The 14,951-nt window shown below is 45.0% G+C and overlaps 1 protein-coding gene across 5 annotated transcripts in view; it reads right to left on the bottom strand.

The window, feature by feature from the left end:
- The window catches only part of GGA3 (golgi associated, gamma adaptin ear containing, ARF binding protein 3), a 730,897-nt gene that overhangs the window by 55,911 nt on the left and 660,035 nt on the right, over window positions 1-14,951 (bottom strand). The window contains exon 16 of one of the 5 annotated variants that reach the window (XM_085617040.1): window positions 6,077-6,524. The exons of 3 other annotated variants lie outside the window; for them this stretch is intronic. In XM_085617040.1, the coding sequence (XP_085473166.1) occupies window positions 6,486-6,524 (39 nt within the window). In that variant the 3' untranslated portion in view covers window positions 6,077-6,485. Of the gene's footprint in view, window positions 1-6,076; window positions 6,525-14,951 lie in introns of those variants that run through there. One more of the 5 variants, XM_085617039.1, reaches the window with a different exon arrangement.

Below are 14,951 nucleotides of genomic sequence, written 5' to 3'. Positions count from 1 at the left end.
GGAGAAGAACTTTGCACTTCTGCCGAATTGATAAAAGTCTCTGCTCCGAAGGAAACGCTTTTCCTAGGTTTGTATCTAGGACGGAGCCCAGGTGATGGATCACCTGTGTAGGCTGACAAACTGACTTTTCCATATTCACATGAATGCCCAGCATGCAGAGCAGAGTCAGGCACACTTGGAAGTCGCTCTTTACCTGCTGAGGAGATGGCCTTTTCAAGAGCCAATCGTCCAAGTATGGATATACAAACAGCCCTCGTCTTTGTAGAGCTGCCGCCACCACCGCCATGCGTGGGGCAGATTTTAGCCCGAAGGGCAACACTCTGAATTGGTAGTGACTGTTGCCGACCACGAATCGCAGGAATTTGCGATGACGAGGAGTTACAGGAATGTGGAAGTACGCATCCTGGAAATCCACTGAACACATCCAGTCCCCTGTTTGCAGATGTGGACATATTTGATGAAGTTCCAGCATGCAAAAATTTTCTTTTAAGATGAGCTTGGTCAGAGACCGCAGGTCCAGGATTGGGCTGAACTTGTGCTCCTGATCTCTTTTCGGCACAAGGAAGTACCTGAAGTACACTCCCTTTCCTCGCTGCGAGATGGGAACCTTCTCTATGGCCTTTTTTTGTAGAAGCGCCACCACTTCCTGACGTAGCAATTTTAGCTGGTGAGGATGAGATTTTTTCGGAGGAATGTCCTTTGGAGACACACGGAAACGTAGTGTGTATCCATTGCGCAGTATACTGAGCACCCAACGATCCTTTGTTATGTTGCACCACTCTCTCAGATGTTGCAAAACACTTCCTCCCACTGGAGTGGGCAACGGCGTCAGAGGAAGCTCTGGCTCATTGTTTTCCTGTCGGTCGAGTGGTGGAGGAGGTTGTTGTTGGTTACCCCCTCTACCTCTGGTAGACTTTCGACTCTGAAATTGAGATCGCCCTTGGTTCTTGCCTTGGGACCACTGAGGGGTTTGAACCCTCTGTTGGTATCACTTGCGTTGGCTGGGCCTGTACCTTCGTCGGAACTCCTTTTTCTTTTCTAGCCCCACCGCCTTCAAAGTGTCCAGCTCTGCTTTCATCCAAGCCATTTCTTCATCCGTGTGGGAGCCAAACAATGAAGAACCCGAAAAAGGCAGGTTAAGGATCCTCTGCTGAGCATCCGGTTTAAGGGCTGTAAGCCTCAGCCAGGCAGATCTTCTCGCGCAAATTTCATGCGCATACAAATGCGCCAATAGTGTGGCACCATCCGCTGCAGTGCTAATCATCTGATTAGCTACCAAGGAACCCTCCGTAATGATCTCTTCAAAGTCCTTCCGATCTTCCTTTGGCAACTTTTCTTTGAACCGATCCAAAGAGTCCCATAAGGATCGGTCGTACCTACCTAATAAGGCTGCTGCACTAGAGACTTTGACTGAAGAAGCTGCTGAGCCACAAACTTTTCGCCCCCAAGAATCCTGGGACTTACTCTCCTTGTCCGGAGGGACCAACGCATGAGCAGAGACTGCGTGCGTCTTACGTGCCGCTGCAACTATCACGGAATCCGCAGGTGGATCCGTTTTCAAGAACACCGGGTCTGTATCAACCGGCTTGTACTTCTTCTGAATCCTGGCCGGTGTGGCTTTAATCATTGAAGGGGTCAGAAAAATGTCCATTACTGGTTCTATAAGGCCAGGAACCAGAGGCAGCAATGGACGCGAAGCAGATCTTTGGTGCAGCTGTCAGGTGCCCCACAAGACTTACCTTTGCTTGTGAAGCTATTCCGCAGAGACGACAGGAGCACCCGCCCTTGTACCCACCTAACCCCCTAGGACTAAAACCCAACAGGGATGAGATGGACGCAGGGGTAGAAGCCAGTGTTTCTGCGGTGTTCAGGTTAATTTAGGGATTCAGGTTAAATCAGGAAACTTCTCATGCGATGGCGTTGAGAATGGAAAGTCTATAGTTACACACAGCGCCTCGGGATGAGCACCCAGTGCACGAGTTGCATAGCGCTCCCCAAGACTGATGTATATCACGGCTCCCAAGGAACAGAGATGATTGCGCTCCTGCGCTGATACCACAAAACAAAAAGAACCAAAGGTGAAGGCGCTCCAGCGCGGACGCCAGAGAACCACAAGTTGAGCGCTCCTGCGCGGACGCCAAAGGACAGGGAAACCAAAGGGGATGGCGCTCCAGCGCGGACGCCAGCGAACCACAAGTAGCGCGCTCCTGCGCGGACGCCAAAGAATAGAGGAACCAAAGGGGATGGTGCTCCAGCGCGGACGCCAGAGAACCACAAGTAGCGCGCTCCTGCGCGGACGCCAAAGGATAGAGGAACCACAGGGGATGGCGCTCCAGCACGGACGCCAGGGAACCACAAGTACGAAAACCAACAGCTACCTGCGTAACGGCGGGTCTCAGGAACTTCCTCCGCAGCGAGCCTCGATAGAAGAATTTGAAGCACGGAGCCGGCGGGAAACGCGAGGTATAAGCGTTTCCCCCGGAAGTGCTTCTGTGACCTGCAGTTGACTGGGAGGACTAGACCGGGGCTCAACTTCCGCCCGGAAGTGAGTATCCCGGCGGTATTGTGTGTGTCTTAGCGGAATGTCGGGGAACGGCAATCGCCGCGAACCCGACAGCAGCGTCTCGAAGATCACTGTCGTTGCGACCTGGGGAGTGAACATTGCAATGTTCAGCTTCTGAGCCCCTCTCTGCAGCACGTCATGATAGGTGTTAATGTCATCTATCGGAGACACTCTCGACTGAGGGCTGTCCGATAGAGTAGGCGAATAGTCCCTCTTAGAAGAGTGGGTGGAGGAAGATGACCATGAGTGAGACCTCCTTCTGTGGTGATGTGACGTAGGAGGCCTGTGTTCCTTAGATCTACCTGCACGGTGGTGGCGTACCGGCGAAGGCGATCTATCCACCTCCTGTACTAATCTTTGCAGAGGGGACCTGCGGACAGGGCTTGGGTACTCCTTCTCCCTTCTCGCTGCTCCCGCCGGAGTCTTACTCCAGTGATGTACTGGTAAAAGCCATCTTGGAGACGGATGTATAGAAGGAGAGGGCCTGTGATGCGACAGGGATCTCTGTCGCGATCTCCTCTGATGTTCTGGAGATGCAGATGGAGAATGAGGACATCTCGAGGAGTGAGAAGAAGAGTGTCTTGATGCTGATTCCGTCACCAAGACTACCGAACCTTCATCGAATCTATGCGATGGTGGTCTCGACGTCGAGCGTATATCTCGCTGCGACGGAGTCCTCCTCGACGTCGATCGAGATCTTCGTCTAGTCGTCGAGGCTCGACCAGGTTCTGGGAGCGGTCTCGGCGTTGACTGTAGTTTCTTCGGCGTTGAATGTGTCAACGGCGAATGGCGCCTTGACGGCAGTAGAATACTTCCTCGTCTCGACATCGAGCGATGTGGCCTCGACGGCGACGAAGGGCTTTCTCTCCTCGATGCCGATCGTCGATGGGATGACGACGGCGGAGGGCTGCTAGCTCTCGACGCCGAGCGACGTTGAAATTACGTCGGCATAGGGCTTCTGGTCTTTGACGTCGAACGCCGTCGGGATGACGTCGGAGGTCCTGTTCTCGACGCCGATCGCCGCCTGGCCTGCGACGGCGGAGAATTCTCTACCCTCGACGTCGAACGTCGTCTATGTGACGGCGACGGAGGGTTATCAGCTCTCGACATCGAACGTCTAACTGACGTCGACGGAGGTCTGCTGGCTCTCGACGCCGATCGTCGCCGGGTTGACGACGGCGGAGGGCTTTGGCTCTTCGAAGCCAATTGACGTCTTGAAGCAGGCGGTGGACTGGAACTCCTCGGCGCCGATCGGCGCCGGGTTGACGACGGCGGAGGCTGACGGACTCTCGACGCCGATGACGTACCTTCATGCCTGCGTTCTCTCGGCGGCGAATCCGCCGTCGACGGTCTTTTCTTCGCTGCATGCCCCTCCGGTGGCTGCTTTCTCAGCGCCGAGCCCGACGCTGAGGGTCTAGAAGAGGATCTGGGCCTCTTGGAGCCTTTTCTTACTGAGACCTGCCTCTGGAAGCCTTTTCTGCCAATCCATAAAGACGTATCCTCTCTCTGTCCTTTAAAGTTCTTTTAGAGAGAGACTGGCAATGAGGGCAAGTCTTTGGGACATGATCCTTAGGCAGGCAAAGAATACAGACCGAGTGAGAGTCTGACCTGGCCTTCTTTTTTCCACAAGAAGGGCAGGGATTAAAAAGGGATGGCATTTAGAGTGGTAAAAAATCCCAAAAATAATCAGAAAAAGCAAACACCTTACTTGACTGGATGAAAGACGTCGAAGTAAGTCAAAACTTTTCTGAAAAAGGTAGATAATTTCTGAATAAAACCAGAAAAGAGTGGAGCTGTGTAACCAGGGTCCTGACTGAAGGCGCCGGAAAGAACAACTGACCTAACTGTCACCCCTGAGGCATGATGGGAGCTAGGGGTCATGGCTGCCTTAAAGGCACGGTGCCAGTTTTTCTATGTTGCTAAGAGTTAGCTTTCTAGCCTTTCTAGGCTGTGGTTTTCTGCAATGCAGCCTGTGAGCTGACAATGTTTCAGTCCTATCTGAGGTGTTTGTTCTAGTGCAAAGCATTAAAACAGTGTTAAAACATGATTTGCTTTTGTTTCTTCCCTGTTTTTTATGATATATTATTTATATTGGTTATATTATTGATTATATACAGGGGAGTCCTTACAGCATTATTCAGCTCTGCTTATGAAAGGCTGCATTTGCTTTTTTATTATATATATATATATATATATATATATATATATATATATATATATATATATATATGAAATTACAAGGACCATAATTCTTGAGCACTAGCGACACGCCCATTTGAACGGGCGTATAAGGACTTGTAAAGATGGAATGAGAAGGCACAGGAGGCAGCGCTGGAGTGGGAGACGTTAGTGCAGGCCCTTAGGGATTATTGCGCCCCCAGCGACTCTGAAAGTGAGGAAGCAGCTCGCCCCAAGTCCTGATAGACGATTGCACTTTTCAGCTCTGTTGCTTTCCCCATGGGTCCTTTAGCAGATCCTGTTGAGGTTGTTGCCGTGCGCTGATGGCGGGGTTGGGTGGGTTCTCTTTGGTTCGTAGCGTTTTGAGGGTGGGGTTTTTCTTTCTGGGTTTATAGGCTTGTTTGGAAAAGCAGATGAAGGACAGTGGATCATCCGGACCAGCCTCGACATCCTTCTGAGCCCCCATTGAATTTCGCCGCCCGACCCTAGGGTTGTGGGCTGAATGGCTGTGTAAGAAACTTACGGCGGGGGGACGGAGGGGTGTGTCTCATTGATCTTGCTTGTTATATTATGCTGGTTGATTATGTAACGATTTACTGATTCCTGCAATAAAAATATATTTAAAAAAAAAAAAAAAAAAAAAAGGACTTGTAAAGATGGCTGCGCACTGTTTCTAATCACCACGAAGAACACCTGTGAGCAAGGGCGATAGCCCGAAACGCGTTCGGTGACAAGAAGAGCTCTAAATGTTTCCTGTACACCTTGCTACAGCCTCCAATAAAAGAAGTGCAATACTCATCGGGTGTGCTTCCCCGTGCAAGGGCAAACCTTTTCTTTCAATATTAACGGCTGGTCCGGTCGTGGGGGAGCACCGCCGCAGCAGAGCGGACCGGAGTTGACGTCGAGGGACAGTCATCACTTTCTGGACGATGGGGCCAATATTGGAGAACTTTTATGAGTGGCAGTTTGTGCGGTGAGCCATTCATCAACCCACATGGGCTTTATGATAAATTTAGTATGAGGTGGAGGAGAATCCCACTTGGGATGCGGTGCTGCGTACTACAAGGACCATAGTTCTTAAGCACTAGCGACACGCCCATTTGAACGGGCGTATAAGGACTTGTAAAGATGGCTGCGCACTGTCTCTAATTGCGAAAGGGGGACCCCAAATGCACAATACTGAACCGGTTTATGCGGGGTAAGAGACAATCAACTAGAGAGAAGAACCGGAACCGGTTAAGAAGATATATATTCTTGGGCCTAAAAAAGGTCCCTGTTATAAAGCAAAACAAAACTGGAAGAAGAAAAACAGAAGAATGTGCATCAGATGCCCAATTAGGATATCTATTTTGTTTATTTTTTCCTTTATAATATTTTTTTTAAATACAGTTATTCATTTTAGTTAATACAAAACACATTTTTTATCTAGTGGATATACATGTAAATGAATAAAACAAACATTCGAGGAACATCAGTGTATGTATATTCGATCGTGAGAAAACATAAAAAACCAAAGTTCAAGGCCCCGTAAACAAACACTCAGATTCATACATTAACTCATTCAATCAGAATCACATTCATCAATACACATCACAATTAAATTGAATTATCCTTCGGTATTTAGGTGGATATGGTCGTTGGTGTTTCTTCCAACGAAAGCCAGGTGGTATTCAAAGAAGGAGGTCGCCAAATCAAGCGCCAACGCGCGTTTCGGTATCGGACCCATAGGGGGATCCCACCTTCATCAGGGCGGACCAAGGATAATGGGGGGCAAGAACAAAACCTAGGTATTTAAGAAAATAAACACACATAAACCACAAATAACAACATCAAGTTCCAACAACAATAAGAATTGTTAAACATAATTTTCTTTCAAAGAGGGCATTCATGTAGTTTAAAACACAAACATTTTCCAGTTACTAATAGGTACAAATAAATCACAAAATTATTTGGTATGGCCCAATGGGTCCAAAGGTGGCTCAATAGAACAATCACCAAAAGAATATTAGAGTAGAGTAAAAAGATGTAGGAAGAACCCAGCACCAAGATCTAAACGAAAAGAGATTGCAAACATAAAAAATAGAGACCTCCAACCGAGTTGTTGAACAGATTGGGAAAAATAATAACGAGAGGGAAAACGTCCATACCGAACTTCTTGATTAAAGGGTGTGAGAATGGAAATATCAACCCGTGAGTGATAAGGGCGTCAACTCTAACTGATACATACTGGGCACAAAGTGTTAGATAAAACGTAGGCGCCAATCAATCGCACCAATTCTCAGGACGCCGTCAGAGGTCGAGGAGAAGCATCCAGTCTTCTCGAAACCAAAAAAGAAGTTACATAGGTCACTCAGAACCATGAAATGAAGGGTAGACTTAAAATGGAGCGAACCGCTCAAGCTGCATACACGATTACTACATATGCAAGGACAAAGGTTGACAACATACTTGGATCAGAAAATGCGGCGAGTAGAAACTAGTCGCCAAAACTGTACGGCGGGTAATATCAAGCCACAGTGCGATGGGAAGCCGCGATATGCATTTGAAGATGGTTGCCCGTGGTTGGAGTAATAACGGAGGTTATATTGGTTTGCACAAGCATCTGTAGAAAAAGATAAAACAGTAGATGCTGACACGTTGATATCTGCCTTCACCATTAACAATACCATACCTAAAACAAACACCCTTTATTTATAATTGCAAAATTAGGTCTCGATAGAGATGCGCTTATATGTCTCATCATCGCAGAATGTGAAGAGACTAACCGCCCAAGAGGGACACGATCCGCGAAACCGCGAGCCACTATCCATAAGGGTATGCAATAGTCAAGGGAACCGCACGTACTCCAGGCTTACCAGTAAGCAGGTCAAGAATTCAGGTCCCGCGTTCCCTCAGAGTCTCACGCACGACATGGGTAAACGAATGAAGATTACCTCGCTACAGAGTCTGAAAGTCCCGCCATGATAAATACGCGTTGCTATTGGGTCTAGGACCAATGAAATACAAGATGAAGGGAGAGGAACTTCCCATAGAAAGGGGACTGGCGCCCTGTCGAAAATTCGGCAGAGGCAGCGCCATTTTGAAACGGGTTGCTGGTATCGAGTTAGAACAATGATACCGATCATAAACAAATGAAATCGTGGAAAATGTAAGGGTTAAGAACAGCAATGCTGGTCTAGAAACCAGATAACAAAGCCCGGTCCCGGGTTAATTACGGCACATTGAAGGCACCACACATACAAAGATGTAACTCCAGCGTCCCAGACGTGGTTAGGGTGCAAGTTCACACTGGTATAAACAAACCAAGTGCCAGATTCAAAAGAAGGGGGCCAATTTCTGAAAGAGAGTGCTATATAATAGCATTTTCCCAAGAAATAATTTCATTCAAACCCATCTGGACCGAGTTGAGGTAAAAAAATCCAAAAGGTTTCCCTTTTCTTCCTAATGGAAGTGGGATTTCTTCCCGTGGGGGTATGTATCCTCTCCAAGATAGTCCATCTCAACTCGGTATCTTTATAGTTTTTGCTAAGCCAATGGTTGACTAGGGGGGCTGATGTTTTGTTGGTGCGGATGTTAGATTTGTGTTCACATATTCGTAATCTAACCTCCCGACAAGTTTCCCCAATGTAGGGGAGGTTGCAGGGACAGATAATGGCGTATATCACATTGGATGACCGGCAGTTGGTCATTCCATGGAGCGTGATCATTCGATTGTTGATGTCAATAGTACTGCCAACAATCGCCTGAGGGCATGCTTGGCAGGTGCCGCACCTATGATTGCCTTCGACAGGTTTGGTGCCGACAATAGCAGTTTGTATTAGATGTTGGTTCTTTTTGTCCGATATCTTGCCTCTGATCAAGCAGTTTTTCAGGTTCTTATTCCGTTTAAAAGCAAAAAGAGGTTTGGGAATCTCCATCCCATCATTACCAACATTGAGCAGATACCACAGAGAGTTAACGGTTTGCCTGACCTTATGATTGATGTTGGAATGCTTCGTGACAAAAACTAATTTGTCCATCGGGTCAGATTCTTTTTGTTGGAACATGGTATCTCTGTTAAAATAACGTGCTCTTTTGAAGGAATCTTTAATAAGCTTGTAAGGGTAGCCTCTTTTGAGGAATTTGGTTTTCAGAATGTCTGCTTGAATCAAGAAGTCTTTCATTTGAGAACAATTTCTACGTAGGCGTAGAAATTGACTAAAAGGGATACTGTCCCTCTGACTTCTCGGATGAAAACTGCCATATTGAAGCAGTGTGTTTCTAGCAGTTGGCTTAGTATATAGAGACACACTGATTCTGTTGTTACAATGTTCAACCCAAACGTCTAAAAATTCAACCTTAGTGTTGCTGGAGTGAACAGTAAATTTTAGGTTGGTGTCAGCAGCATTCAACCATGATACGAATTCGCCCAAAGAGTCATGGTCTCCGCTCCAGATGAAGAATATATCATCTATGAAGCGTGACCATGCTCGGACGTTCTCGTAAAAAGGGGCCATATCGTTATGGATGTTAAACTGTTCAAATTTGCCCATATAGAGGCATGCAATACTGGGGGCACAAGATGCCCCCATACTGACTCCCTGGATTTGATGAAAAAAATCACCGTTGAATTCAAAATAGTTGTCATTTAAGACAACCTGAAGACACTGAATGACAAAAGAGGAGTTGATAATCGGATTGTCATTGGTAAATATTTCATATATCACCGCTAGAGCTCCCTCCTGCGGGATGTTAGTATATAATGCTTCCAGATCTAGGGTCACCAAAAGTTCCCTGTCTGGATCAAAGGGGATGTTTTCAATCTTGGAGATAAAGTGGCCCGTATCTCTCACGTACGACTCCAATTTACTAACCAAGGGTTTTAGAAAGCAATCCACATACTTTGCAAGGGGTTTAAGAGCTGAACCAATGGTGGAAACAATGGGCCGTAGGGGTGGGTCCATGATATTTTTGTGTGTCTTGGGCACCCCGTATATGATGGGTAAACGGGTGTACTTGGGAGTTAGATATTCAGCCTCCTTGGTGCAAATAAATTCCTGGTCAACAGCATGGCTAACCATCGACAGAATCCGAGTTTTGAGGTTGTTCTCAGGATTTTCTTTGATATGTCTGTAATGTTTGGTGGAGGACAGTAGTATGTTCATTTTTTCAATGTAGTTGTCAGTATTGAACAACACAATACCTCCACCCTTGTCGCATGATTTAATAGTCAGAGATTTGTTGTTTTGAAGGGCAACTAGCGCTTACTGTTCAGCGGGGAGTAAATTGTTGGTGGGTTTAGGCACAAATTTGATGATTTTAGAAATTTTGGACATGACAGCTTTTTCGAAGATGCCAACCTCCGGGCCCACGAGGTCAAGTCCCGGGGTGAAATCAGAGGGAGGTTTTAATCCAGACAAATTATTCGAGGAATCAGGGGAGGGTCTGTTGTAAAAGAATTTTTTGAGCCTGATTTTCCTAAAGAAGGAGTGTAAATCTTTTAGGAACTCGAATTTATTAAAGGTTTTAGAAGGAACAAACGTAAGGCCCCTGGACAAAAGACTCAAGGATTCGGGGTCCACATCAGATGTAGACAGATTAAACACAGGGATATCTACTGTGTTTTCCAATATTGGTTCTGTCTGGTTTGTATATACATCTGGGGTTGACCACGTGCCTGATGGTAATTCCTCATTCGTGGTGTTCTTGTTCTGGGGCGATAGTTCCCCCGGCGGTTTCCTAAAAAATGCTCTGGTGTCATGGGTCTATCGAACTGATCCTGCCGATGTTGGTAATTGGGGTTATAGTTGGGCTCGTAATCACCCGATACTTCTCCTTTAGAGTCCGTAGTGTCCGAGAATGTGACCACTTTCTTGTTATTTCCCCATCTCATGTTATTTTCCCCAGAAGCACCTGGTTCCGCCATGTTATAAAAATTTGACATGAGGTATGGGTACGTTCGTTCCTGAGAAAATAACCTAACATCTTTTTTTAGTTTGTCTGTCTTCCTTTTCAGAAGATAAATAGAGAAGGAGTCTAGCTCTTGGGCAATCTCTTCTAGTTTTTTAGTGGCCATTTCGACCGAGTTGTCTTTCTTGAGTTTGTCTTCAAGTGCCTCTATTTCTTTGGTCATGATGGCTAGTACCTCTCTGGCTGTTTCAATGATTAACATCATCCAGTCACGAGAGCATCTATTTGAGATTAGTGCCCATTTCTCTAAAAACAATCTGATTTCTACAAATAGGCCAGGTACATTACGGACACGTAGTCCGAATGGTATTGTTCCAGCTTTAAGATATTCAAGCATGAAATTGGCATGGGCCTCTGTGCGTTTGGATTTTTTCTTTAGGTTAAGTAGCTTGGTCCATTCACCTTCAAGGCCCTTAGATAAAGAGAATTGACCATCACTACCCGCTGCTAGGCCAATCATCCTAGCAAAATCCTCATCCGAAAACCCAAAAGTTTTAATACTCTCCATAATGGCAAACAAAAACAAACAGAAATCCGATACAACCAGCAAATAGTTAGATCAAAGATGAACAACACGCAAAAGGTGCTGAGAAAACGTATATAGAAAAAGTCATGAACCTATGCACTTCTTATAGTAATATCGTTAAGATCCAAGAAATAAGAGCTTTAGTCTACCTTTAAATGACTAAGTGTGAGAGTGACTGCCTTCCAGGGGAGGACAAGGAAAATAAAAATAAGAAAATAATTTCAAAGTAGAATAGAATGAGCCACCAATCAGAGGAACGTAACCCCCACAGCAGCAAGGCTGTGACAGAAGAACCAATTGCGAAAGGGGGACCCCAAATGCACAATACTGAACCGGTTTATGCGGGGTAAGAGACAATCAACTAGAGACAAGAACCGGAACCGGTTAAGAAGATATATATTCTTGGGCCTAAAAAAGGTCCCTGTTATAAAACAAAACAAAACTGGAAGAAGAAAAACAGAAGAATGTGCATCAGATGCCCAATTAGGATATCTATTTTGTTTATTTTTTCCTTTATATTATTTTTTTTAAATACAGTTATTCATTTTAGTTAAAAATGCTCCATGGAATGACCAACTGCCGGTCATCCAATGTGATATACGCCATTATCTGTCCCTGGAACCTCCCCTACATTGGGGAAACTTGTCGGGAGGTTAGATTACGAATATGTGAACACAAATCTAACATCCGCACCAACAAAACATCAGCCCCCCTAGTCAACCATTGGCTTAGCAAAAACCATAAAGATACCGAGTTGAGATGGACTATCTTGGAGAGGATACATACCCCCACGGGAAGAAATCCCACTTCCATTAGGAAGAAAAGGGAAACCTTTTGGATTTTTTACCTCAACTCGGTCCAGATGGGTTTGAAGGAAATTATTTCTTGGGAAAATGCTATTATATAGCACTCTCTTTCAGAAATTGGCCCCCTTCTTTTGAATCTGGCACTTGGTTTGTTTATACCAGTGTGAACTTGCACCCTAACCACGTCTGGGACGCTGGAGTTACATCTTTGTATGTGTGGTGCCTTCAATGTGCCGTAATTAACCCAGGACCGGGCTTTGTTATCTGGTTTCTAGACCAGCATTGCTGTTCTTAACCCTTACATTTTCCACGATTTCATTTGTTTATGATCGGTATCATTGTTCTAACTCGATACCAGCAACCCGTTTCAAAATGGCGCTGCCTCTGCCGAATTTTCGACAGGGCGCCAGTCCCCTTTCTATGGGAAGTTCCTCTCCCTTCATCTTGTATTTCATTGGTCCTAGACCCAATAGCAACGCGTATTTATCATGGCGGGACTTTCAGACTCTGTAGCGAGGTAATCTTCATTCGTTTACCCATGCCGTGCGTGAGACTCTGAGGGAACGCGGGACCTGAATTCTTGACCTGCTTACTGGTAAGCCTGGAGTACGTGCGGTTCCCTTGACTATTGCATACCCTTATGGATAGTGGCTCGCGGTTTTGCGGATCGTGTCCCTCTTGGGCGGTTAGTCTCTTCACATTCTGCGATGATGAGACATATAAGCGCATCTCTATCGAGACCTAATTTTGCAATTATAAATAAAGGGTGTTTGTTTTAGGTATGGTATTGTTAATGGTGAAGGCAGATATCAACGTGTCAGCATCTACTGTTTTATCTTTTTCTACAGATGCTTGTGCAAACCAATATAACCTCCGTTATTACTCCAACCACGGGCAACCATCTTCAAATGCATATCGCGGCTTCCCATCGCACTGTGGCTTGATATTACCCGCCGTACAGTTTTGGCGACTAGTTTCTACTCGCCGCATTTTCTGATCCAAGTATGTTGTCAACCTTTGTCCTTGCATATGTAGTAATCGTGTATGCAGCTTGAGCGGTTCGCTCCATTTTAAGTCTACCCTTCATTTCATGGTTCTGAGTGACCTATGTAACTTCTTTTTTGGTTTAGAGAAGACTGGATGCTTCTCCTCGACCTCTGACGGCGTCCTGAGTATTGGTGCGATTGATTGGCGCCTACGTTTTATCTAACACTTTGTGCCCAGTATGTATCAGTTAGAGTTGACGCCCTTATCACTCACGGGTTGATATTTCCATTCTCACACCCTTTAATCAAGAAGTTCGGTATGGACGTTTTCCCTCTCGTTATTATTTTTCCCAATCTGTTCAACAACTCGGTTGGAGGTCTCTATTTTTTATGTTTGCAATCTCTTTTCGTTTAGATCTTGGTGCTGGGTTCTTCCTACATCTTTTTACTCTACTCTAATATTCTTTTGGTGATTGTTCTATTGAGCCACCTTTGGACCCATTGGGCCATACCAAATAATTTTGTGATTTATTTGTACCTATTAGTAACTGGAAAATGTTTGTGTATTAAACTACATGAATGCCCTCTTTGAAAGAAAATTATGTTTAACAATTCTTATTGTTGTTGGAACTTGATGTTGTTATTTGTGGTTTATGTGTGTTTATTTTCTTAAATACCTAGGTTTTGTTCTTGCCCCCCATTATCCTTGGTCCGCCCTGATGAAGGTGGGATCCCCCTGTGGGTCCGATACCGAAACGCGCGTTGGCGCTTGATTTGGCGACCTCCTTCTTTGAATACCACCTGGCTTTCGTTGGAAGAAACACCAACGACCATATCCACCTAAATACCGAAGGATAATTCAATTTAATTGTGATGTGTATTGATGAATGTGATTCTGATTGAATGAGTTAATGTATGAATCTGAGTGTTTGTTTACGGGGCCTTGAACTTCGGTTTTTTATGTTTTCTCACGATCGAATATACATACACTGATGTTCCTCGAATTTTTGTTTTATTCATTTACATGTATATCCACTAGATAAAAAATGTGTTTTGTATTAACTAAAATGAATAACTGTATTTAAAAAAAATAATATAAAGGAAAAAATAAACAAAATAGATATCCTAATTGGGCATCTGATGCACATTCTTCTGTTTTTCTTCTTCCAGTTTTGTTTTGTTTTATAACAGGGACCTTTTTTAGGCCCAAGAATATATATCTTCTTAACCGGTTCTTCTCTCTAGTTGATTGTCTCTTACCCCGCATAAACCGGTTCAGTATTGTGCATTTGGGGTCCCCCTTTCGCAATTGGTTCTTCTGTCACAGCCTTGCTGCTGTGTGGGTTACGTTCCTCTGATTGGTGGCTCATTCTATTCTACTTTGAATTTATTTTCTTATTTTTATTTTCCTTGTCCTCCCCTGGAAGGCAGTCACTCTCACACTTAGTCATTTAAAGGTAGACTAAAGCTCTTATTTCTTGGATCTTAACGATATTACTATAAGAAGTGCATAGGTTCATGACTTTTTCTATATACGTTTTCTCAGCACCTTTTGCGTGTTGTTCATCTTTGATCTAACTATTTGCTGGTTGTATCGGATTTCTGTTTGTTTTTGTTTGCCATTATGGAGAGTATTAAAACTTTTGGGTTTTCGGATGAGGATTTTGCTAGGATGATTGGCCTAGCAGCGGGTAGTGATGGTCAATTCTCTTTATCTAAGGGCCTTGAAGGTGAATGGACCAAGCTACTTAACCTAAAGAAAAAATCCAAACGCACAGAGGCCCATGCCAATTTCATGCTTGAATATCTTAAAGCTGGAACAATACCATTCGGACTACGTGTCCGTAATGTACCTGGCCTATTTGTAGAAATCAGATTGTTTTTAGAGAAATGGGCACTAATCTCAAATAGATGCTCTCGTGACTGGATGATGTTAATCATTG

This window comes from Triturus cristatus, chromosome 7, assembly GCF_964204655.1.
Source record: "Triturus cristatus chromosome 7, aTriCri1.1, whole genome shotgun sequence".
NCBI classification, from domain to species: domain Eukaryota; kingdom Metazoa; phylum Chordata; class Amphibia; order Caudata; family Salamandridae; genus Triturus; species Triturus cristatus.
Note: the sequence above shows the minus strand (reverse complement) of the source record. Positions and strands in the feature narration are given on the sequence as shown.